Source organism: Bufo bufo, chromosome 9 (genome assembly GCF_905171765.1).
Source record: "Bufo bufo chromosome 9, aBufBuf1.1, whole genome shotgun sequence".
Taxonomy (NCBI): domain Eukaryota; kingdom Metazoa; phylum Chordata; class Amphibia; order Anura; family Bufonidae; genus Bufo; species Bufo bufo.
In genome coordinates this window covers 18,112,763-18,138,072 of record NC_053397.1, presented here as the reverse complement: position 1 = coordinate 18,138,072, position 25,310 = coordinate 18,112,763, and the positions used below count along the sequence as shown (strand labels likewise).

At 48.3% G+C, this 25,310-nt stretch overlaps 1 protein-coding gene and 1 long non-coding RNA gene across 10 annotated transcripts in view; one reads left to right on the top strand and one right to left on the bottom strand.

Moving 5' to 3' along the window:
• The window catches only part of USP19 (ubiquitin specific peptidase 19), a 72,094-nt gene extending 49,645 nt beyond the window's left edge, over positions 1–22,449 (top strand). For 4 of the 9 annotated variants that reach the window (XR_005774178.1, XR_005774179.1, XR_005774173.1 and 1 more), the window contains exons 15-28: positions 107–217; positions 378–479; positions 2,115–2,255; positions 3,710–3,828; positions 4,068–4,205; positions 5,203–5,564; positions 6,077–6,187; positions 6,349–6,565; positions 7,697–7,849; positions 8,630–8,793; positions 8,877–9,055; positions 11,562–12,868; positions 12,951–13,065; positions 13,235–13,352. Coding sequence is in view for 2 of the 9 variants with exons in the window: in XM_040407054.1 (XP_040262988.1) it covers positions 107–217; positions 378–479; positions 2,115–2,255; positions 3,710–3,828; positions 4,068–4,205; positions 5,203–5,564; positions 6,077–6,187; positions 6,349–6,565; positions 7,697–7,849; positions 8,630–8,793; positions 8,877–9,055; positions 11,562–11,786 (2,022 nt within the window). In the remaining 7 variants the exon portion in view is untranslated. Of the gene's footprint in view, positions 1–106; positions 218–377; positions 480–2,114; positions 2,256–3,709; positions 3,829–4,067; positions 4,206–5,202; positions 5,565–6,076; positions 6,188–6,348; positions 6,566–7,696; positions 7,850–8,629; positions 8,794–8,876; positions 9,056–11,561; positions 12,909–12,950; positions 13,066–13,091; positions 13,151–13,234; positions 13,661–14,059; positions 14,297–21,818 lie in introns of those variants that run through there. The other 5 variants (XR_005774176.1, XR_005774174.1, XR_005774175.1 and 2 more) reach the window with 5 other exon arrangements.
• Positions 13,302–15,895, bottom strand: LOC120978740. Its single transcript, XR_005774180.1, has 2 exons — positions 14,601–15,895; positions 13,302–14,368 (listed from the first exon to the last, which is right to left on the bottom strand). It is a non-coding gene; the product is annotated as an uncharacterized LOC120978740 (long non-coding RNA).
• Positions 22,450–25,310: the final 2,861 nt, after the last annotated feature.

Below are 25,310 nucleotides of genomic sequence, written 5' to 3'. Positions count from 1 at the left end.
TATTTACCGGTGCACCGAGCTTGTCATCGAAACGAATGCTGCTTCCGGCCTGGCCTTCCTCTCGTCTCTTATCCCGTCATTTCCTTATTAACTTCCTGTCTTGCAGGTTTCCATTACATTTGATCCGTTCCTGTATTTACCGGTTCCCTTACCACAGAAGCAGAAGGTTCTCACGGTCTATTATTTTGCAAGAGAACCACATAAGAAGCCTGTAAAGGTGAGCCTCCTCAGAGCTGTCTCTCTGCGTTTCAGTGCTGCAGAATGTGTTGATTTGTAAGCACAATTTAATGGAAATGCTGCTGCTTTTCTAAGAAAGTTTTATGTAATATTATTATAATATTTATAAGTTTCACTAAAAGATAATCTCTCCTTTCTAGTTCTTGGTCAGTATCAGTAAGGAAAACTCCAGTGCTGCAGACGTCCTTGAGTCCATTTCTCAGAGTGTCCGAGTGAAAACTGAAAATCTAAAGCTAGCAGAGGTATCGATTGCTTTCATTAAATATAGTGTGGCTGAGGTTCATTACTTGTTTCATTAATGTTTTAATGGCTGCGCACAGGCCGGATCATAAAGGAATTGCCTCACTTCAGCAAATGGCATTTATCATGTAGAGAAAGTTAATACAAGACCCTTACTAATGTATTGTGATTCTCCATATTGCCTCTCTTGCTGGTTTGATTTTTTTTTTAATCACGTTATACACTGCTCAATTCCAGGGGTTATGCCCACTCTGCAATCCATCAGCGGTGGCTATTGGAGAAAGCGCCGGCCGCTCTGGTGGGTTGGGATCATGGGAGTGAGCATAGGCACGCAGGGAGTGAGCATAGGCACGCAGGGAGTGAGCATAGGCACGCATGGAGTGAGCATAGGCACGCATGGAGTGAGCATAGGCACGTACCTGTGCTGCAGCAATGGCTGTAAGCCCTGGAAGCGAGCAGTATGTAATGCAATGGAAAAGTGAATGAAGCCAGAAAAGGAGGCAATATGGAGAATCGCAATACATTAGTAAGTGCTTTGTATTAACTTTCTCTACATGATTAATCTTATTTGAAGTGAGACAACCCATTTTAAATTAGTTTTCATTGTAAGCAATTTAAATCATATTCTAACTACATGTAGTGCGGAGGACAGAACCGCATCCCAGGTCAGAGTAAGGAATTTTTCCCATTATACAGTGGAAACTTTTGTGAAACTTTTCGCTGTTTGGTCCTGATTCCGTTCTTGGGTACTGACCTCTTAAAGAACAATCCAGCTACCATAACCCGGTCCATAAATCATCGTTGACCAGAAAAGGTAATGTGTGTCTGATCGCGTGAGGGACTGACTGCTCGGATTCCATCCGGTCCCTAAAGGAGGGTTTCTGTGCTGATGTGGAGTGCAGAGCTCCGGCATAGAGATAAGTAAAGTGGCTGCACACATGCTCGAATGCTGCACTGTTCATATGGGGTGGGGTATATAAAAGACCCCTGTTCTTGTCAGTGGTGTGGATTCCAGCAGTCGGTCACCCAATGATCAGACACTTACCCCCTATTCTGTGGCACAAGCCTTTTAAACATGTGCCAATATGTATTTAAACTGGCTGCTATATGATCAGCATCTGAATGAGGGTACCCAGCAATCATGAGACTGGACACAAGAGCCTCTTGGTCCCAGTGATTGCGTGGCTGATCCCTTGATCTTTAGGATGCCATAAGTAGCACCCTATTGCTATAGTGACACTAGAACGGCAAAATCATGTTGATAGCTCAACAACAAAAAGTTGTTAAAGTAACGTTCTAAAACAGCCAAACTGTGCCTGGTCCTAATGGCCCAAATACCCTGGGTCTGAACCAGTTAAACATAGGGTGTAAGATTAGAAAACATGGTTATTCCAGAAACGGCACCACTTTTGTCGTTGGGCTATGTATGTGTTTGCAGCACAATTCAAGTGAATAGGGCTGAGCTGAAAATCGGACACAAGCATGAACGAAAGTGACCGTTGTGTCCCATAAATATGGCTCCTATATGCAGCCTTTCACACCATCCTTGGCACATTCAGTGGCACTTAGTAAATCTGGTGAAGCTCTGGTAATAGTGTATTTCAGCTTCTTTACATGCTCTTGTGTTTTCTTTATAGGTGGTGAAGAACCGCTTCAACCGCATCTTTACGCCCTCCTGTTCTGTGGATTTGGTCTCCCCCTCCGATCAGCTATTTTGCTTTGAGATTTTGTCTCCTGAACTCACTAAGGAACGTGTAGTTGTGCTACAAGTCCAGCAGGTAATTGGTGCCGATTCAGCTTCAACCCAAGAACACGGGCCCTTTATTTAATTGCCTTCAGCGGGGGAGAGTTACCAAAACTGGCTAACTAACGAAAGCCAGAAAAACTGGCTTGGATGCCCACAGCAACTAATCAGATTCCACCTTTCATTTTCCAAAAGAGCTCTGAAAGATGAAACGTGGAATCTGGTTGCTATCGGCAACTAAGCCAGTTATCCTTTGCACCAGTTTTGATAAATCTCCCCCGTGTGTCTTTTCAAAAGTACCTGTGGCCACACGGTAATGGATTAAATGATGGTGATCCTCTTAAAAGGGTTTTCAGTTCAATAAGTTACCTTTACTGATGCAGCAAGCTTTCTGGTCCTGTGTCATCAAGGAGTTGGGGTACCCGCACACGATATGGATAACTCGTGTGTTTTTTTTTTTTGTTTTGTTTTTTTCTGGAAAAAAATGCAGTGTAATAAAGTACCGGCAAAGTGAATGAGATAAAAAAAAAAAAATCTCATGTACACTTTGCTTCTTTTTTTTCCATACACAAATTGACCTGCTGTGCGAATGTAGAAATCTGCAGCATGTCATTTGTGTTTGCGGATCTTTTGTGGTTTTCACCCCTTTTCAATGGTTATGTATTGCAGTTTTGTTTTTGCGCAGAAGCGCACAAATTCATGCAGATCTTTAACCTGCACCTGTGTTAAAGGGTATACCACAATTTTTTTAAATGTTGATTCCTCAGGATGGCCCATCAATATCAGATCGGCGGCAGTCCTATCCCTTACACCCCTGCGATCAGCTGTGTCCGAGAATCTGCGGCACATGAAGCTGCTGCTGGAACTGCATGGCTCTGTCAATTGTGTAGTGGATGGAGCTGGTAACCGCAACTCTGCACCAACTTCTGGAGCTACTCTGATACAGCTGATCTGCGAGAGTGTGGTGTGTTAGTCCCGTCTCGCCCCCCCCCCATTGATCAAGTGTTGATGGCCTATCCTGAGGATAGACCATGAATAGTAAAATCCTAGACAAGTGTTTAAAGTGGTTACCACATCACAGAACTTTTATGGCAGGGATCAGCAACCTCCGGCACTCCAGCTGTTCTGAAACTACAACTCCCAGGATCCTCCTTTTCGCTTCTGTGGGAGTTACAAGAAAAGTGGCGTAAGTGTGCATGATGGGAGATGTAGTTTCACAGCAGCTGGAGTGCTGAAGGTTGCTGATCCCTGATTTATGGTATAGTGGTGGGATTTGCCATAAATGTACCTGGTCCTCAGTCATGAAGTGGCTGCACACGCATGTTCACATACCTCCGTAAAAGGTCTGGAAACGGTTATGCACGTTCACTTGGCTATTTCTGTTATCTCCTGTTGATTTTAAATGGGCTGTCACATGCATGTGCAAAATATACATCTCGCTGTATTTTTTCAATAAACTACTCATGTTATCTGTTCCACTCTTTACAGCGTCCCCAAATACCAAGCATCCCAGTTACCAAATGTTCAGCATGTCAGAAAAAACAGCTTTCGGAAGAGGAGAAACTGAAGCGCTGTACCCGATGCTATCGGGCTGGATACTGCAACCAGTGAGTATGCCTCAACTAAAATACACCAGTCGCCTGCCATTTGATATATGAGCAGTGAAACTGCTGACGTCCCTGGAGCTCCAGAACTCCAAACTTGTCATGTTTTACCTTTTGCATTGTGTTGTGAGTTTGCCGTGTGATCATCTTGAGTTCTTCCAGTGACGCGTCTCTGACCTCCTGGATAGACTTTGGCATGATGCCTTTTTCTGTCAGTCAATTCTGCTCCTTTTCCTCCTCAGGGTTTGCCAGAAAACACACTGGCCTGAGCACAAATTATCCTGCCGACCTGAAAATATCGGATATCCCTTCTTTATTAGCGTCCCAGAGTCACGGTTGACATACTCTCGCCTTGCACAGTTGTTGGAGGGTTACGCAAGGTAAGTGTTACATCAAAGTGATTGTGGGATTCCTCCTAATCCTACCAAACCATTCTCCAGCCTGCGACTGCATGAGAATAGGTTGCGGTCATAGACTTTCCTATAGAGGAGAGCTTCTCGTGGACAAGTACTAACAGCATAGCACTTTGCCCAGTCGGCTCTATCGCAGCGTTTTCTATGTCTCCCGAGTAAAGCTTCTGGTAAAATCAAAGAGACTTTAATATGTATGAGCATTACTGTTTGGCTTCATTTGAAGCATGACCTCGGAGACACTCTGCTCATGTACCCACCATTGACCTCTTCAGTATATGGTTGTGGGTTCAGCCGCAGGGGTATGGCCTGGATTGCCAGCAATATCTCCTGTATTAAACTCTAGTCCCAGCCATTTAACCCCTCAAACATCACAGTTCGTACTGATGCAGGCAAAGGGAGGAGGTGCCTTTTGACATGTCCCTTGCAACGTGATCAAGAGGACTCACTGGAAAATTGTAACTGTCCTGGGTCTGATGAAGTCCCCCAGGGCTGTCTAGTCACATCTTCTGTTAGTCCCTAAGGAGTCTTATAAGAATCTGTCCTAAGAGGAAACGTTCTTTAAAGAGCAATGAAGCTGTAAGGCCCCTTGCAGACGAGCGTTTGTCACGCTGCGGACTCGCAGCGCAGCTCCCGGCCTGACCTCCCAGCACTGACCGGGTCACATAGCATTATATTGATTTATGATGCTATGTAAACCTTGCAGTTCTGGAATGTATTGGATAACACTGGCAGCATTATGTCAATGTTATCCAATACATTCCAGAACTATAAGGGTTACATAGCATCATAACTCAATGAAATGCTATGTGACCCTGGGAGCTGCGCTGCGGACTCGCAGCGTGACAAATGCTCGTCTGCAAGGGGTCTAAGACTGCAGCGAGTTCCTGGAGGAGCACCTCCCTGCCCTGATTATACAAAGATATTCACTTCTTACTAATAAAGACCTTTTGTTTCTTCCCCCTAGGTATTCGGTAAATGTTTTCCAGCCTCCCTTTGTACCTGGAAGAACTTCCCCAGAGCAGCCCCCACAACCACTAAGCCCAGAGAAGCCAGACTCCCTGTCCCAGCCCAGCGGCACCTTTTTAGAAGAAGCTTTTGATGATGTCAGAGACTCTCATTCTGCACAACCAGCCCTCGGACCTTCTCAAGGTCTCTCACTACAGCCGGAGCTGGGCGACTCCAACGTACAGGGAAAGACCTGTGTGGACCGGCACTCATTGGTCAGCACAGACTCTGGTTTCTCTGAACAGTCTTCAGACGCCTTAAGGGAGTTTGATTCTGGGGGCGAGAAAGAGACGTCGGTCGAAAAATCGGTCAAACCCGAAGGTACGTTTTTTGTTATTGTTTATGGGCCACAGATAATGCATGCTTGTTCAAACCACATACGGTGCAATTTAGGCGTGTCAATGGTTTGCTATGCAGCATTATAAAAAAAGAAAAAGTAAACTTGCTGTGTCCTTTAAAGGGGTTGTCTCACCTCAGACGTTGGTGTATTGCTAGAATATGCCACTATTGTCAGGTGGAGGTCCCACCTTTATTGGGGCCGTGTTCTTGAGATAGGTGCAAGTCCCAGACGTGCCTCAACACCTTTACGTGCTTAATTGCCCTACATTTTCCCAGTCCGTGCACAACATATTTTTTTTAATTCCTGCCTATTAGATAATTGCATTCGTGTTTTATTGGGTGCTTGCCAAATCCACAGACATTCCAGACCAATGTATTCCAGTTTATTGCTAGTCCAACCCCAGTATTTGTGAGCGATCTGCATATTGCTGTACAATCAATGCAGATGTGATTCAGTTTTTTTTTTTGTTTTTGTTTTTTTTCTTCATTTTTAGCTGCAGTCCCAGGATACCAGCAGTCTGTGGAGTCCTTAAGTTCCCATGCTTCCCTGTTTAATATCATCCTGATTGATTCCACCAGTAGAGAGGTGAAGCTGGAAGATAAAGGTTTGTTTTATTTGTAATGCACAAAATGGGGCTCTGAAATCCTGAGTGATCACATTAGCTTAGTGTGAACAGAGCCTTGGAGACCTTGACTACAGTATAAAAGATTCAATAAAATCCAATGCATTTTTCCCCGTGTTCATTGCTTATTTCGTCTGGTGCAGGGGATACGGTGCTGGACCTGTCGGATGAATACTCGCTTGCTCTGGTCTGGAAGAACAATGAGAGAATGAAGGAGTTTGTATTGGTAGAGTCAAAAGAGCTGGAATTCGAAGAGGACCCGGGGTCTGCGAGCGAAGCAGCTCGAGTCGGCTTGTTCACCCTGGAGCAGTGTCTCAATCTCTTTACCAAGCCCGAGGTCCTGGCTCCAGAAGAAGCATGGTGAGTGCAATGCAACGATCTGCAGCGAATGGATCTTGTCCAGCTGTTGCCAAAATCCAAGATGTGCCATCACTTTATGATTGCGGTTCTACAACTACTGAACTCCACTGATCCTGAGAATGTAGGAGAAACATTGCTGGTTTAGCGCTACATTCTGAGTTTTCCCTGCACCCTAGCCACACATCTGTGCTGGAAAACTGCTGCCAGTCACCTGAACGGTACCATGCTGCAGTTCCTTGTGCAGACGCTTGCTGTGCAGTAGCATTATCACCATCAAGCGAATGCAGTGCTAGACAAACGCTGTACCCGCTTCATTTGCAGGATGGGTAGGGGTCCCAGAGGTCAAACCCCCCCCACAGATCATAAAGTGATGGCTTATCCTAACAATGCACCGTACCATCACTTTACAGATTGGGGACATATCCCTTTAAAGAGATTTTCCCAAAGTCAAGTGCGGGTCTGGGAGCCGCACATATCTCCATAACGGGGCCCTCAAAGTGAACAAGAATGCACCGTGCATGCATGGTGTGCTCTGCGTTCACTTCTAGCTTGGCTATTTTCAGAAATTCTATAGAAATGAATTGAGAGTGCACTGCCCAAGTGCTCCTTTCACTTCCATGGGACTGCCTGAAATAGCGGAGTTAGTGGTTGCTTGGCTATGTCCAGAGCGTCCATAGAAATTAATGAAGGGCGGCTACACTCGCACGGTGTGCTCTCCGTTCATTTCTATGGGACTTCCAAAAATAGCCAAGGGTGTTTGCGGCCCGCCTCTGGGATGCACTCCTATCCGACAATGGTGGCATATGGCTCCAATGTCTAATGCGAGACAACCCCTTTAAGAACATTTCCTCAACAAAAAAGAAAATTTAACAGAAACCCTCACTAGCTGAAAGCCTTTTGAGATGTCTGGGGAACGATCTGCTATACTCCTAGGAGAGGTCTGCAGCATTAGTGAAATGAATTACCATCCAAGATGTGGCTATAAAAAAACAACCGAATACAGTTTTAAGACTTCTATGCAAGTTTGTAGTTGATAATGTTGGGTATATATAATTATCTGATAGCAGACATCATCGCCATCTTCGGTTTCATGTACAGTATTTCACCAGGGTTTTCTTTCATTTCCTCCAGGTACTGCCCCAAGTGTAACCAACACCGAGAAGCTTCCAAGCAGCTGATGCTGTGGAGGCTGCCGAACATCCTGATCATCCAGCTGAAACGTTTCTCCTTCCGCACATTTATCTGGAGAGACAAAATAAATGACCTGGTGGACTTCCCTGTCAGGTAAGGTTCCCGACACCAGTGACACTCGATTCAAAACTTCTAAAATATCTTGAGCTGAAGAGCACTTTTAGAAGGAAATGGTTCTTCTTGTGGAGATCCAGCTGATGGAGGAAGTCTAAGGGTAGGTTCGGACTGAAGTGTTTAGTTTTTTTTTGGGGGGGGGGGGGGGTTTAAGGGGGTTTTGAGGCAAATTTTCCTTTTGGGTTCTTCATCCAAAGCCAGAAGTGGATTTGGAAATATAAAAGAAGGACTTGTACATCACCTACCTGCTGGATCCACTTCTGGCTTTGCCTGGAAGACATGAAGGAAAATCATCTTCAAAAACCTTCCACAAAAATTTCTGTGTGAACCTACCCTTACAGGCAAAGCTCCCTGGGAAATGTATGCAAATTGGCTCTCCTCTAAAAGGAGGACGTCTATATTGCCACCTGCGAGTAGTTACCCTGTGAGTCAATGTGTGGCCGGTTTACAGGGTGGGTTTCCTGATTTTTAAATACTAATGACCTACCTTCATGATAGGTGATTAGTATCTGATTGGTGGGGGTTCAGCGCCTGTTATCACTGCCTTTTTCTAGGCCTGTGATGTTACATGGCCCTTGTGTAGTTCAGTCCTATTCAGATGAACAGTCACTGTGCTTGGTCTAGCACTTGTCCTAGCGTGGTCACTCACCAATCTGATATTGATCACCTATCCCTGAGGGTAGATGATCAATAGTTAATCCCAGAAAACACCTTCACACTAGCACTCTAAATGATGTGTAATTCACTTCCTTCCCACAGGGGGCTTGACCTCACTACATTCTGCATCGGTCAGAAGGAAGACCACCAGAGGCCGATCTATGACCTGTATGCAGTGATAAACCATTACGGGGGTATGATCGGCGGTCACTACACTGCCTATGCCAGGCTTCCTAATGAGAAGAACAGTCAGCGGAGTGACGTGGGTGCGTATTTTGGTTTGAGCATCGTGTGGTGTACCTTTCGGGAACCTCACAGTCTTTCATAAATTCCCTCTCTCTTTTTTTAGGCTGGAGATTGTTTGATGACAGCACAGTGACCACAGTCGACGAGAGCCAAGTGGTGACGAGATATGCATATGTGCTCTTCTACCGACGGCGTAACTCTCCTGTGGAGAGACCAGTGCGGGGGCATCCGGCTGATCACAGGCCTGAAACAGGAGCATCTGCTGAAGGGGCTGCTAGTCAGGTGAGAGAGCTGAGAAGCACGCACACTGAGGGGTACCAGACTGCCATATGCCTGGTCAGCACCAATGGCTGGCGAGGCACCTGCCTGTCCAAGGACCATCAGTAATTCGCTACAAAGATCATTATGTTTCTTATCATTGGTGCATGACTGGTTCTCTTCCTTTATAATATCACTGGGAAAATGATGCCGTATGACCAGCCTTAAAGGGTTTGTATACTAGCTGCTTTCTTCCATAAACAGCGCCACACCTGTGCACAGGTTGTGTGTTGTATTGCAGCTCGGCCCCATTAATGTCATTGAAGATTAATTGCAATACCATACAAAGCCCATGGATAGGCGTGGTGCTGTTTTGGCAATAAAGCAACAATAATTTTTTTTAAACCAGCATAATGTTAGGTGACCCAGCAATAGAATAGGTTACAAAGGAGTCATTTGGGATGCAACATCTGACCCTCCCTACTAGCCGATGTTGGAGCCAACTTTAGTCCAGTTTGCCAGGAGTCAACTGGTCACTTCTAACCCACTGTAAATAAGGCAATGGCAATGCTCCCCCCCCCCCGCCTCACACCGGATGTTTTTTTATCCGCGCACGGGGAGAAGCCGCAGTGGCAGTGTGGGGACCCAGGTAAGTATATTCATTGTGAGGGGCCCGGCATATGGGGGGGGGGGGGCATTTTAAAGTCTTGGATAACCCCTTTAATCTCCTACGCTGGTTGATTCTCTACCAAAAAGAGTAATTACAGCTATTTTTGTCCTGTCCTTTCTGGGTGTCTGACAGGCTATCAGAGATCTTATCAGCTGCGTTGGGTTTTTATCAGTCATTAGTCAGTTGCAACCTAAAACGTACGGCACAAGCAGCCTACATCTGGCTGACATTATGATACAGCATATGTACGTCTTGTATTGTATGTATGTCAGGTGGATGGGCATGTGGGCTGATACTGTACAGTCTGACACTGTGTAAGCCCTGATTGGATAGTGTAAGGACACACGCCATTGACCAGAGGAATGGTAATAGCCATGTGTCAATTGTTATATGCGTTTTCACTAGGAATAACAGGAACGGAACGTTTTTCTCAAAAACTAGTATTTACTAAAAATGGATTTGTTAGGACACCGGACCGGTGCTTCAGCTGATAAACATCAGTGCAACTCACGTCAGCCAGTCCCAATTTAACCCATAGAAATCTAGCGTGCGCTGCTCTGCACTTATTGCCGTTATTTAGCCTTAGACTGGAATCACGCATGCAGTTTTGTTGCGCCAAAACCAGAAGTAGTTCTAGCATAAAGGGAACATATTGGCGCTCTCTCGGTCTCATTGCTTCTGTATCCACTTCGGACTTTGGGTGTAAAAGCTGCACCAAAATCTCTGTGCGATTCCAGTCGCCATGTGAATGTCCATATGTTAGTTCACGGAGGCGACCAATGTTCGTGCAGTTCCTGTATAGGGTGGCCATACAGTCTTATCCAGGGAACGATCATTGCGCTAAAGCTGCGGTGCAAATTTTAGTCCAGTCATTCAGAAAGGGCATGCGCGTTCATTGACATCAGGCGACTGATAAATGATCTTTCCGTGAACGCCTTTTTACAGAGCAATAGTTTGTGGCCTAGTGAAAAACTCCAACCTGCCAGATGACGGCGCTCTGTCACCGGTCGGCTAAATGTTTGAGTTCCATCTGGCCACCACCACGCAAACGGCACATGGACTTGTAGAAAAGCGATACTTGTGTTAGACATCAGAGGCTTCTGTCTGACGTATACATTGATGCGCACCTCTGACAAGACGTGTGGATCCATCATTTTGCCATTCAGATCTTCATATTGAAGACGTTGAATAGCTCAAAGATGAGTTTCTTGCCCCCTACCCAGAATCTCTCTTCGTAGAAACACTGATTCCTTTGGAGGACTTGACCCAACCATCTATGCAGCGGTCGGATTTTTATATAATTTTTTTCTCTATGTTGTCAGTTTGTCTGGAGACTTATATAAAAAACTAAAGTAGTGGTAATGCCTGTAAAGCGCTGCAGAATAATGTAATATATATTAAAGTGGTATTCCCCTCTTGTGACTTGATCGCTTAATGTTAGTATATGCATCACTTTATGATAAGTGGGGGTCTGACCTCTAAGACCCTCACAGTCCTTGCGAATGAGAGTGTACATGCATTGCATCCCCCCCTTTGTTTGTTTTTTTTCCTGCACAGCGGCGCCCCAGCCGTCCCCTTTGCAGCTGATCTTCAGCACAGCTCCATTCTGTTGAACGGGGCCAGCTGCAGTTTCCTGCACCGCCGGGCGTGCGGGGGGTCTGCTGTGCAGGAAAATGTAGAAAGAGGTCAGGTCTTCCTTAAGATTATGTGCGTCCTCCATGCATATCCTGGGGAATACCCCTTTAAACGTCCTGTTGGCTGTGTCTGTGCTTGGCAGATGTGGATGTTGTGCGTCTCTAGAAGCTTTGTGCTCCTATATGTCGTCCCCCCAGCTCTGACACAGGTTTCCGCACACCGCAGGCTTCTCTGATCTGGCAAGCACTGGAGGCCGAAGAGGAGGAACTCCACCATGACGCGGACTTACAGCGACGCCACAGAGCCCCCACCACTCACGATCCCGTCCAGCTCTCGGACTACTCTGACGAAGCCCGTATCCGTTACTTTGTCCTTGGCACCATGGCAGCCATTGTTGCCTTCTTCTTGAATATATTCTATCCCTTTATGTACCAGTCCCAGGGGAGGTAGAGGCCTCTGATACGACTGTCAGACTTGGTTTACCATGCAGGATTACCATGTCCTACGGTTGGCCAATGAATGTCACTGTTTATTTGCAATACTTCAATGTACACGCATATCGTGGCGGGCCGATGCGGCAAGGATCTGTAGCCCAGGGGGGGGGGGTCAGTTCACACGGATGTTGAGTAAACAAGGACCGCAGGAGATTTTATGGAAAAATATGCATCCCGTCCAGTAGAAACAGGAATATTATATATTATATTGAAATAACACGGAGAATGAGTCACATATGGCCACCAGGATAACATCAAATATTTTAAAAATAAAACACCAACATACAGCCTGCTGGTAAAATATGATCGTCTTCAATTTATGTAGATTCTTCACATATTTCTATTCCCTCCGCTCCCCAGGAAGGCAGAGGTGTTTTTCGTGGAATGGTTGACGTGTTTAATGGTGTGGCCACTAGAGGGAGCTAAGCATTGCACTGAGTATTAGCTTTAGCCTGGACAGTGTGATCGTGGAGGATCACTGCTTGTAAGATGCACCTTAAGACTTGCCAAGGTGAGTGGGTCGCTCTACCATAAAGGGGTTGCCTTGTGGACATCACGCCTCTCCCTATGCGCTTTCAGAGCATATGGATATTATAAGGGGGGGGGGTCTCACATTTTGTACCGGGCAGCTCTCGTTTTGATGGACTCTAACCATCCATTTAATACATGGGTATATATTCATATGAATGGCCGCTGCAGGGGGAAGTGCTGCAGAGGCCGCTGCAGGGGGAAGTGCCTGGCTATTAGTAGTTTCCCCAGTAAAATTAGTCAGGATCGGCACATTTTGAGTTGGGTTGTCTCTTATTAGACAGCTCCTTTAACTAAGCAGAGAAGCCAAAACTTTAACCCCATTCCTGATGATCTGTTTAACCCTGTGGATATCATCAGGCATTCCTAAAATGTGGCCAAATCTGTACGGCTGGTGTCTATTCCCACAGCAGGATATCATGGGGGGTAGTAGTGAGTTAGGTGCCTTAGGTCAGATTATAGCAGTGGTACTAGTGAGTCAAGTTCTAATGCAGGGTAGTAGTGAGTCAGGTCCCTAAGGTTAGATTACAATGGGGGTAGTAGCGAGTCAGGTCCCTAAGGTTAGATTACAATGGGGGTAGTAGCGAGTCAGGTCCCTAAGGTTAGATTACAATGGGGGTAGTAGCTCCCTCAGGTCAGGTTATAATGGGGGTAGTAGCGAGTCAGGTCCACCACATCTGGTTATAATGGGGGTAGTAGCGAGTCAGGTCCACCACGTCATGTTTTAATGGAGGTAGTAGTGAGGTCCCTCAGGTCAAGTTATAATGTGGGGTAGTAGTGAGTCAGGTCCATCATGTCCAGTTATAGTGGGGGTTATAGTAAGTTAAGTTCCACAGGTCAGGTTATAATTGGGAGGGGTGGGTAGTAGCGAGTCAGGTCCGTCACATCTGGTTATACTGTAATGGGGATAGTAGCGAGTCAGGTCCATCACGTCTGGTTATAATGGAGGTAGTAGTGAGTCGGGTCCATCACGTCTGGTTATAATGGAGGTAGTAGCGAGTCAGGTCCATCACGTCTGATTATAATGGAGGTAGTAGTGAGTCAGGTTCATCACGTCTGGTTATAATGGAGGTAGTGGTGAGTCAGGTTCATCACGTCTGGTTATAATGGGGGTAGTAGTGAGTCAGGTCCATCACGTCTGGTTATAATGGGGGTAGTAGTGAGTCGGGTCCATCACATCTGATTATAATGGAGGTAGTAGTGAGTCAGGTTCATCACGTCTGGTTATAATGGAGGTAGTGGTGAGTCAGGTTCATCACGTCTGGTTATAATGGGGGTAGTAGTGAGTCAGGTCCATCACGTCTGGTTATAATGGGGGTAGTGGTGAATCAGGTCCATCACATCCGATTATAATGGAGGTAGTAGTGAGTCAGGTTCATCACGTCTGGTTATAATGGAGGTAGTGGTGAGTCAGGTTCATCACGTCTGGTTATAATGGGGGTAGTAGTGAGTCAGGTCCATCACGTCTGGTTATAATGGGGGTAGTAGTGAGTCGGGTCCATCACATCTGATTATAATGGAGGTAGTAGTGAGTCAGGTTCATCACGTCTGGTTATAATGGAGGTAGTGGTGAGTCAGGTTCATCACGTCTGGTTATAATGGGGGTAGTAGTGAGTCAGGTCCATCACGTCTGGTTATAATGGGGGTAGTGGTGAATCAGGTCCATCACATCCGATTATAATGGGGGTAGTAGTGAGTCAGGTCCATCACATCCGATTATAATGGGGGTAGCAGAGCGGTTATGTTGCAGATTATTTTCTTAGTTCTTTGCAGCCGGTGATTACAATGAACGTTTCTTTATTCGTTAAAGAACAAGGAGCTCGTAGTCACTTGTTGTTCTAATATATCATAAGACGCCTCTACTTTGGGTCGTTTTAGAGCATCTAGTAGAAAACTGCACAAACAGCAATTCTTTAAAGGGCTGTTCCTATGTTGGGCATACTTGCCATACATTTCTGATAGAGCCGGTCCCAGAGGTGTGACCCACGTCTTTCTCCAGAGACCGCCATCCTGACAGCTGAGGCCACCACTGGCTGCAGAGGAGGCTGCACATGTCCAGATCTCTCCATTCGCTTCTATAGGGGGTAGCTGAGCAAGCGTGACTGTCTGCTTCCACGACCGCAATAGAAGTGACTGGATAGCGGTGTGCACATCCGCAGCCTCCGCTTTTCTTTCTTCACCAGTCAGGATGGCGGTTCTTGGCACCCTCCTTCTAGATGCTGGTCTAAGAGGTGGGACCCACAGCTATCGGGTAGATATGGAACACCCCTTTATCTGGGTTGTCTCGTCGCCATGTCCAGAGGGGCGCTGATCCTAATCTCGCACAGTCCCTGTAAAGAATTCAGTCCTGTTATCGGAGCAGCAGAGGTGGTTGGTAGCTTGTTAAAGCCATGGGGGGAATTCAAAAATTCCTTCATCGTCTTCCATTTTCATAGAAGGGCTTTTCTTCATCCTGTATGATGAAGAGACCCCCTAATCTTCGTATTAAAGAGTCATACGGTTTAGAAGACCCTGAAATTCACACTTAGGGACTTGGTAGTAGGGCTCTGGAGGACCGTGCATTACATGGACAGCCCCTTCAATATGGCAGCTGTGTAATGCTGCGTTTCTCCTGCGGTGGCGCTTCAGGGAACGGAGACGATTACTGCCGATCAAAGGGAGTGTCTGCAGCGGAACCTCCTGTGATCAGCTTCTAACCAAAGGGAATTGTCCAGAGTAGACGACCCCTCGAAGTCCGGGACCTCCACAGGCAGGAGTATTTATCTTTAATAAACCCCCGTTGCCTCTAGACTTAATTCATACATTCATCAAATTCCACTCTTTATCCCCATCATTACTACAATTGCTGGAACTATTTACACAAGTGTGAACGATACGAGACCCCCATCTGACGGCTTTAGGGTTCCTTTAAGTGAAAATGTCTCCAGTAGAGAGAGAGAGGGGGGTTTACGGCAATAAGCCGGCCTTTACTGATCTTCTCTCATTCCATACCCCCCCCCCCTCCCCCCCAAAACCCTTAAATACTTTGATTTGACCTACGATAATCCAGTGAAATCCCGAACAAATGCACTAAGCAGTGTTAGGAATGTTGAAGAATGCTGCGAGGGATGTAGGGGATTGGTATAAACGCCCAGATATATTCTGGAGGACCCAGCGTGTCCACATTACACAGACGGCCTATTGATTTCAATGACATCTGTGTAATGCCTCATTTCCCCTGCGGAGGCGCTAGAGGAATTAAACGCTTGCTGCTAGATTACTGCTGATCCTAGTGTATATTTGGGGGAACCCTTCTGAATGAATCTCTTCATCCAGGAATTTATATTGATGACCTATCTTCTGGATAGGTCATCCGTATCTGATCGGTGGGGGTCCGACACCCAAGACGCCAGCTCTTCCTAGGCCAGCGATGTCGCGTTCATTGGTCACATGTCCTAGGCACAGCTCAGCCCCATAGAAGTGAATGGGGCTGAGCTGCATTACCAAGCATGGCCACTATACAATGTATGGCGCTGTGCTTGGAAATCCTCCAGGAGCCCTCAGTACTCACTAGTGGTGGGTCCCACGAAACAGCTGATCAGCAGGGATGCTGGGAATTGGACGCCACCGATGTGATAATGACGACCTATCCTGTGGATAGGTCATCATTATCAATTCCTGGATATAAACCCTTTAATATTAGAACAGCTGACTGGCGAGGGTCCAGGGTGTTTGCCTATCCTGAGGATGGGTCACCGATATAAAAGGAGTGGACATCCCCTTTAAGACATTACATTTCTCCAAGACTAGAGCAGAACCACTGTGGCGCTGTATAGCAGGAGTCTGTAACTACAACTCCCAGCATGTTTTGAGATGGAGCGTGAGGGCATATTGCTATGTTGAGTATCATATTGAGTATGATCATGCGGTGGGGACCTCCGCAGATCCTGAGAAGGAAGGGGATGCAGTGGTAGATGCCAGCAGTTTCTCTGCTCAGTGGCGCCACACCTGCCTGTTCAGGGAACTGTAGCGTGTGACAAAAGTGCGCATCGTAATATACTAAATACTTGTTTTTCCTGCTTTTTGACCATTTCTGTAAACGGTTAGGAACCTCCTATGATGTAAGCCGCCCCCATTACCATGTAGCGGGTCCGTGTCTGCAGGCGGTTAGCGTGTCTAAGGATCCTGCATGGTTAATAAATGGCATTTGCAATAATCTTGTTAATCCTCGTGGGCATTAAGCGGCGGGTAATACTCAGACGTGTATTTTTGTACTTTTTACAGAGCTCGACTTCAGATTGACCATTTATGTGTCCATAACTTATATTGTCTATTTATATTCTGAGATATTTTTATGAAATCTAGGTTTAAAAAAAAAAAAATAACTATCTAGTGTTAAAGTGGTTTATGTTTGGAATGTTTAACCTGAATAAAGTTGTTTCACTTTGAATGCATCAGAGCGGTAGCTTGAGTTTTTATATATGTACAATGTATGGGAAACAAAGATATTTAATAAATGTGTATAATATGTATCTGGCTTTTTTTTTTTTTTTTTTATACATTTTTTTTTTTTTTTATACATTTTTCTTGCTTTCATGCCCATCAGTTAAAGGGGTTTTCCCATCACAGATGATGGGGGCATATCACTAGGATATGCCCCCATTGTCTGATATGTGTGGGTCCTATCTCTGGGACCCGCACCTACACTGAGAACAGAGCGGGGAAGGTGGCGGAGGACGCACGGCGCATGCGCAGCCGCCTTCCATTCATTTCTATAGGGCTGCCGAAAATAGCTGAACGCTGTCTGGGCTATTTCCGTCGGCCCCATTGAAATGAATGGGAGCGGTGGCCGCACAAGCGCGGTGCGCTCCCATTCACTTGTATGGGGAGAGCGCTTGGCGGTGGCTGTACCCCCCAGCCACCGCTCTCCCCGCTCCGTTCTTAGCGTAGGTCCGGGTCCCAGAGATGGGACCCCCACTGATCAGACAATGGGGGCATATCCTAGCGAAATGCCCCTGTTGTCTGTGATGAGAAAACCCTTTTAAAGATTAAAGCTAATGATAGATGATAAGCATCTGTTGGGTGGCGGTCCATGGAGATACGTTTTTAAAGAAGTTGTCCAGGATTTTGATATGGATTGCCTAGCCTCAGGATAGGCGATCAGTATCTGATCGTGGGGGTCCGTCTCCAAGGAGTCCCGCTGATCAGCTGTTTGAAGAGGCCGTGGTGCTCAGGTAAGTGCCACAGCCTCTTAGGCCAGTGTTTCCCAACCAGTGTGCCTCCAGCTGTTGCAAAACTACAACTCCCAGCATGCCCGGACAGCCTTTGGCTGTGCGGGCATGCTGGGAGTTGTAGTTTTGCAACAGCTGGAGGCACACTGGTTGGGAAACACTGTCTTAGGCCACTGACGTCTCATTTATCAGTCATATGACTTAGGCGCACCTCAGGCCCGTTCAAGTGAATGAGCCTGGGCTGCAATACCAGGCTCAGCCACTATACATTGGACGGCGCTGTGCTTGGTAAGCTGTAAGGAGGCGGCAGCTCTCACCAGAGTACTGCGGCCTCTTCAAACCGCTAATCGGCAGGAGTAGCAGGAAAGTCGGACCCCAATCAAATACTGATGACCCATCCTGAGGATAGGAAATCAATATAAAAATTCTGGAAAACCCCTGTACTCTTGGTACAAACCCTTTACGCTTCCAAAGTGTTGTATATACAAGTTTGTTAAATTTTTTTTTTTTTTTTTTTTTTTTGTAATCTTTGCTTTTCAGGTGTTTTTCTGGTTTCATACAATTATGCACAGTCAGGGGTAAATGAAAAGTTCTACAACTTTTTAATAGAGCAGGGATCAGCAACCTCCGACACTCCAGCTGTTCTAGAACTACAACTCCCAGAATGCTCCATTCAGTTCTAGGGAGTTCAAAGATCAGCGATGCAAGTGTGCATGCTGGGAGTTGCAGTTTCACAGCAGCTGGAGTGTCGAAGGGTTGCTGACCCCTGTAATAGACATTCTTTCGCTTCCTCACTTTCTCCAGGATATTTTCTTGCTGTCAGTGAATGAGAACACTCGGTTACATTCAGAGGCCACATACCTGTCGGTAGCTTGGCCTGCTGTCTGCAGGGGGGGGGGGGGGGGGGGATACAAGTGTATCCGGTGTAGACAATGCTCTGTGAGCTCAGCACATCAGCAACTGCACAGCTCTCTCTGCTAGTTTGTTACAATGTGTCAGATGGGAGTCCAGGCTGTTTAGAACATAGCCCAGCGATGGCTAACCTGCGGCTCTCCAGCTGTTGCAAAACTACAACTCCCAGCATGCCCAGACTGCCTACAGCAGGGCATGGTGGGAATTGTAGTTTTACAACAGCTGGAGAGCCACAGGTTGGACATCCCAGACATAGCCTAAGGCCTCATGCACACGCCATTTTTAGCACCACTGAAAGTCTATGGGGCTATTCACATGGCCGTTCTTTTAACGGCCAGTGAATAGCGTCCGTCCAAAAATAGGACGTCCTATTTTTGGCCGTTTTCACGGTCAGACGGACCCCTTTAAATCAACGGGACCGTTTTTAACGGCCGATTTGACAGGAGTGCACCCGTCTAACGACCGTTAAAAACGGGTACACTTTACCCAGGAGGGGTTAAAAAAAAACTCGCCTCATCCACTTGCTTGCAGTGCGGCAGTCTTTTCTCTCTTCATTGAGCAGGACCTGCTATTTGCGTGGTAACATAACCACGTGCTAGCGCGCAGTGAGGTCATCGCGCACCTTCGGCAGGTCCCGTTCAGTGAAGCGAGAAGAGACTGCTGCAGCGCCAGCAAGTGGTTGAGATGAGGGTTTTTTTTTCATTTTTTTTATTCCCACCCCCCCCCCCCCCCCCCCCCCCCCCGTAAAATCAGAAACGACAAAAAAAAAGTGGTGGGCAATAATGGGGGCATTATTTAAACCATGGGGGAAATTATTTAAGATGGGGCCCTACATTGGGGGCATTATTAAAGCTGGGGACAATAAAAAAATAATTCCTACACTATGGAGGACATTATTTTAGCTGGGGGCCTACCGTCCTGCGGGGGTTCTCAGAAGGGTGGGTCTAGAAATAACTGCCAATCAAATTGTTCCATTTTTCATGCAGTTTTTAACAGACATAAAAAAAACTGATGAAAAACGGACACATGGCCAGAAAATGGATGCACACACTCTGACAACTGACAGTGTGTTAGTTTTTAATGGACATTTTATTTTTCACTGTCGTCTGCATGTAGCCTAATAGCTCTACCTGCACTGATACATTGTAACAAACCCTCATCGTCTGATTTAGTATTTGATGCGTTCTTGGCCTCCTGAATGTAAGGAGTTCCCGTTATCATTGGAACACAGTGTATGAATGTATCAAGTCTTTTCATTATACAGTGGTTAAGCTGATGGCAGTGTTCAAAAATGTGCTTTTTCTATATAAAAAAAAGTGAATGGAAAAATGTCTGCACGGAATCTGTCAGATGACCAGAACAAATGCTCCCTGACGGGCCACATTGATTCCAGAGAGCGCGGCATTTACCGGACAGATGAGCAATCTGCGGATGTTCAATGTGAACTATGCCCTACTTTTATTATGTGAAAAGCCTAAAATTGTGCATAAAGGTACCCTCTGGACAGGTCTGATTCTGTGCTATGCCTGGTGCATGGCCTCCTCAGGGGGGCGGAGCATGACACAGGAATTGTCTCCAGTAGGTATAAGCCCCCCTCCTAGTACACACGCACTGCCGGCTGACGCCCCCCCCCTCCTAGTACACACGCACTGCCGGCTGACGCCCCCCCCCCCCTCCTAGTACACACGCACTGCCGGCTGACGCCCCCCCCCCCTCCTAGTACACACGCACTGCCGGCTGACGCCCCCCCCTCCTAGTACACACGCACTGCCGGCTGACGCCCCCCCCCCCTCCTAGTACGCACGCACTGCCGGCTGACGCCCCCCCCTCCTAGTACGCACGCACTGCCGGCTGACGCCCCCCCCCCCCTCCTAGTACGCACGCACTGCCGGCTGACGCCCCCCCCCCCTCCTAGTACGCACGCACTGCCGGCTGACGCCCCCCCCCCCCCCCTCCTAGTACACACGCACTGCCGGCTGACGCCCCCCCCCCCCTCCTAGTACGCACGCACTGCCGCTGACGCCCCCCCCCCCCCTCCTGTACGCTCGCACTGCCGGCTGACGCCCCCCCCCCCTCCCCTCCTAGTACGCACGCACTGCCGGCTGACGCCCCCCCCCCCCCCCCCCCTCCTAGTACGCACGCACTGCGGCTGACGCCCCCCCCCCCCCCCCTCCTAGTACGCACGCACTGCCGGCTGACGCCCCCCCCCCCTCCTAGTACGCACGCACTGCCGGCTGACGCCCCCCCCCCCCTCCTAGTACGCACGCACTGCCGGCTGACGCCCCCCCCCCCCCCTCCTAGTACACACGCACTGCCGGCTGACGCCCCCCCCCCCCCCCCTCCTCTAGTACGCACGCACTGCCGGCTGACGCCCCCCCCCCCCCCCCCCTCCTAGTACGCACGCACTGCCGGCTGACGCGCCCCCCCCCCCCCCCCCCCCCCCACCCCCCCCCCCCCCCCCCCCCCCCCCCCCCCCCCCTCCAACGCACCCCCCCCGCCCCCCCCCCCCCCCCCCCCCCCCCCCCCCCTCCCTAGTACGCACGCACTGCCGGCTGACGCCCCCCCCCCCCGCCCCCCCCCCCCCTCCCTAGTACGCCGCACTGCCGGCTGACGCCCCCCCCCCCCCCTCCTAGTACGCACGCACTGCCGGCTGACGCCCCCCCCCCCCCCTCCTAGTACACACGCACTGCCGGCTGACGCCCCCCCCCCCCCCCCCCCTAGTACGCACGCACTGCCGGCTGACGCCCCCCCCCCCCCCCTCCTAGTACGCACGCACTGCCGGCTGACGCCCCCCCCCCCCCCCCCCCCCCCCCCCCTCCTAGTACGCACGCACTGCCGGCTGACGCCCCCCCCCCCCCCCCCCCCTCCTAGTACGCACGCACTGCCGGCTGACGCCCCCCCCCCCTCCTAGTACGCACGCCCTGCCGGCTGACGCCCCCCCCCCCCCTCCTAGTACGCACGCACTGCCGGCTGACGCCCCCCCCCTCCTAGTACGCACGCACTGCCGGCTGACGCCCCCCCCCTCCTAGTACACACATGTTGTGAACAGGGAGAGACAGGAGCTAGACTCCTGTAGGTGACTTACCTCTCAGAGAACAAAAAGATCAGCCATGCTAAAATCCAACAGCCCGATCCTCACCGCCCAGACATCTGCCCCCATACTTAGTTGGTCAGCTAGTCCGGCTGATATCAGCGTGTTTATCTAATGTGTATGGCCAGCTTAAAGGGGTAAAGACATGGAAACCCCTGTTCTGTGATCCATCCGTAGTCTGGATACAACCCCTTTAAGTCCCTGTCTGCGTGGTTTTTAACACTTTTTTTGTTCTATCTGTCCGTAGGGGGTCAGCCAAATGACCTATGGGCCAAACGTAACTTCAGAGGACGCCCCCCAGGTGGCAGCTGGAGCCGTCTCGGATCTCTTCCCCCACCCATCAGAGCCCGCTCCATCTTACAGTAACATGGAAGACGTGGACTAAGGCGGAGGAAGACTTTTTTTTTTTTTCCCCCCTCCTTTCTGTCTTTGTATCCTGAAGCCCCACGCTGTTTGTACATAGCTGTTGAATATTTTTGTGTTTTGGGAATTATTTTTTTTTTCGGTGGGGGTAAGCGTTGCCGTGGTTTTTTGGCGTCCATGTAAGTAATTCTCACGTCAGTTTATTGGAACCCTACAGTTTCAGAAGCTTGAGTCAGTTCTCCGCGCCACTGCTTAGGGACTGTGCACCGAGAAACCCTTTTTATCCCCCACCCTAATATCTGTTAGATATATATATATATATTTTTTTTTTTTTTGGGGGGGGGGGGGGGGATTTCGCTTGCAATATGTACAGCTTCCTGCAATGGTTGTATGATGACCTCCCTGAAAGCCACGCTCACATGTACACGTGGATCGGGGCTCGGTGGTATTAAGAATAAAGTGCTGCGTTTTACATTATTCCCTATGTATTATATTAAACAAGGAAATCCAGCAGACGTGGCTGCGTCTGGAGACGGTTGATTGCGTTGTCTGTGCTGCTGCCGGTCCAGTCCTTTTAGGCAGTACACCCATAGCGACCAGACAAGGAGTCCAAGCAGATCGTGGACCAGACCCAGTCATCAGATCTCTGCAATTGTTTAAAGGCATTCAGGCTTAAAAAAAAAAACAGCGCCACACCTGTCTATAGGCTGTGTGGGGTATTGCAGCTCAGCCACATTCACTTCCATGCAGCCAGGCTACACTAAGGCTACTTTCACACTGGCGTTTTGGTTTCCGTTTCTGAGATCCGCTCAGGGCTCTCACAAGCGCTCCAAAACGGATCAGTTTTTCCCTAATGCATTCTGAATGGTAAAGGAGTTTGCCTCCATTCCGCTCTGGAGGGGGACATCAAAACGCTGCTTGCAGGGTTTTGGTGTCCACCTGACGATGCAGCGGCCGACGTTTTCACGAACACAATATGGCCCAATAGAAGACGGATCCGTCTTGGCTATGTTACAGATAATGCAAACAAATCCGTTCCTAACGGATGCATGCGGTTGTATTATCTGAACGGAAGCGTTTGTGCAGATCCATGGCAGATCCGCACCAAACACGAGTGTGAAAGTAGCCTTACCAGACAGAACCCATAGATGGGTGGAAAAAAAGGCTTCCGTGTTTTTCTAACCTTAAAGGGGTATTCCCATCTTGCTACTTCATCCTCACCTGCTGCCAGCTAGCTGTTCACTTCCTGGTTTTTCTGCAGCTAAGGCTGGGGGTGGGCTTAGGCAGCTAGAGTGAAGGCCGGCCACGCCTCCTTATGACATCACACTGAGAGCTGAGTCCTGCGTGCTCGTTCATGTGAGAAGTATGACTCATCAGTCTGGCAGCCTGCAGTGTCTGTGAGGGGAATGGTCACTCAGAGCCATGGGAAGTGAACTCGGTGCACAGTTTTACACATAAAATATCTGTCTGATCTTTTACAAACCCATTCTGTGCATCAAAAACTATAATAACATATTAGACATTAGCCCAAAAGTTTGCCCAACCCCCACCCACCAGCACTGATGCAGATTTGTTTCCATTACAGCTGTACTCCAGTTGTGTATAAACCTCACACTATGTATCTTTATAGATGCATATACAGCTCAGCTACATGTGTCTTCTCCAGTCCCCTAACATCACTTTGGCTGAATGGCTTCCTATACAGCCCTGCTACATCTTTATTCTACTCCCCCACTAGCACTGTGTCTGAAAAGCTTCATATACAGCTCTGCTACATCTGTCTGTTTATCTCTTCAACCAGCACTGTATCAGAACAGCCGCATATTCAGCTCTGCTACATCTGTTTCTCTTTCACCAGCATTGATGCTGACCTGCCACATATACAGCGCTACTACATTTGTCTGTTTTTATCTTCAACCAGCACTGTCAGAACAGCCGCATATTCAGCACTGCTACATCTGTTTCTCTTTCACCAGCATTGATGCTGACCTGCCACATATACAGCCTGCTACATCTGTTTTTATCTTCAACCAGCATTGTCAGAACACCCGCATATACAGCTCTGCTACATCTGTCTATTCCCTTCCCCATTAGAACTGTGTCTGAACAGCAGCGTATTCAGCTCTGCTACATTAGTTTCTCTCTTCCACCAGCATTGATGCTGACCCGCCACATATACAGCTCTGCTACATCTGTCTATTCCCTTCCCCGCTAGAACTATCCATCAGCCCCCCATGTGCCTCCATCATGGCCGGCACAGTTATACACAGCAGCGCATGCCCGATCTCACCATTCACTGAGGAGATCCGGGCTGAACGCTGAAAGCCTGGACCGCTCCCCTCCTCCTCCGCTGATAGGACAACATCCACTCCCCCCCCCCCCCCCCCCCCCCCCCCCGTAAGCCTCCTCCTTCTGGCGACGTGCGCGCTCACAGAATGAGAGGCTGGCCACAGGGAAACATCTGCGCAAGCGCGGCCCATGGATGCGGCAGGCAAGCGGTGGCCGTATCCATCAATGGAGTAGGAGAATTGAATTTTAGAGAGAACAGTAGTGGTTTTTTTTATGCAATATAATTAGTCAAATGTTCACTGGGGGGTGTATAATTAAATACAATATGATCATGAAGATTGGAATACCCCTTTAACCCCTCTACTATAGAAAATCTGTAACTAAGGGCTCATACACACAAATGTGTGCGCCCCGTGCTAGTGCTGCGGACCGCAAATAGCAATCCGCAAGGCACGGGCACCAGCCGTATGGCCGCCTTTTGCTGATGCGGACCTATTCACCTGAATGGGTCTGCGATTTGCAAGATTCAGTCTGCACCATAAAAAAGTATAACATATGCTATTTCTTTTGCAGAGCGAAAGCACGGATCGAAATCCATGTAAGCGCTCTGTAGTGCTTCCGCTCCTTATCTTGCGGATTGCACCCCTCAAGTGAATGGGTCTGCATCTGCAATATGGAGCGCACACTGCCGGTGCACGTATATTGCGGGCCACAGTATGGGCATAGGCCACATATGTTCTGGTGCATAAGCCCTAAGGCAGATATTTTTGTAAGCGACTACCCTCATGAATGCCGCCATCAGTGGCATTTTATTGGGACTGCGGCCATTTTGTGGTCAGATGCAAACATATGGAGGAAGATCACAAAATGGCCACCTTTATGGTTTTCATTCATGTGAGGGATGGCCATCTGTCACTGCCGAGTGTAACTTGTAAACGGCTTTTGTTTGGTAATGTGTGACTTTAAATGAAATGCAAGAAAAGGAAGAATAGCCGCTTATCTGGGCGCCGCTTCATCCGGGGATCCGTCCTTGTTATCCACTGTTTCCAATTTTACTTTTGCCTGCTTAGAGATTTCCTCTGTGAAA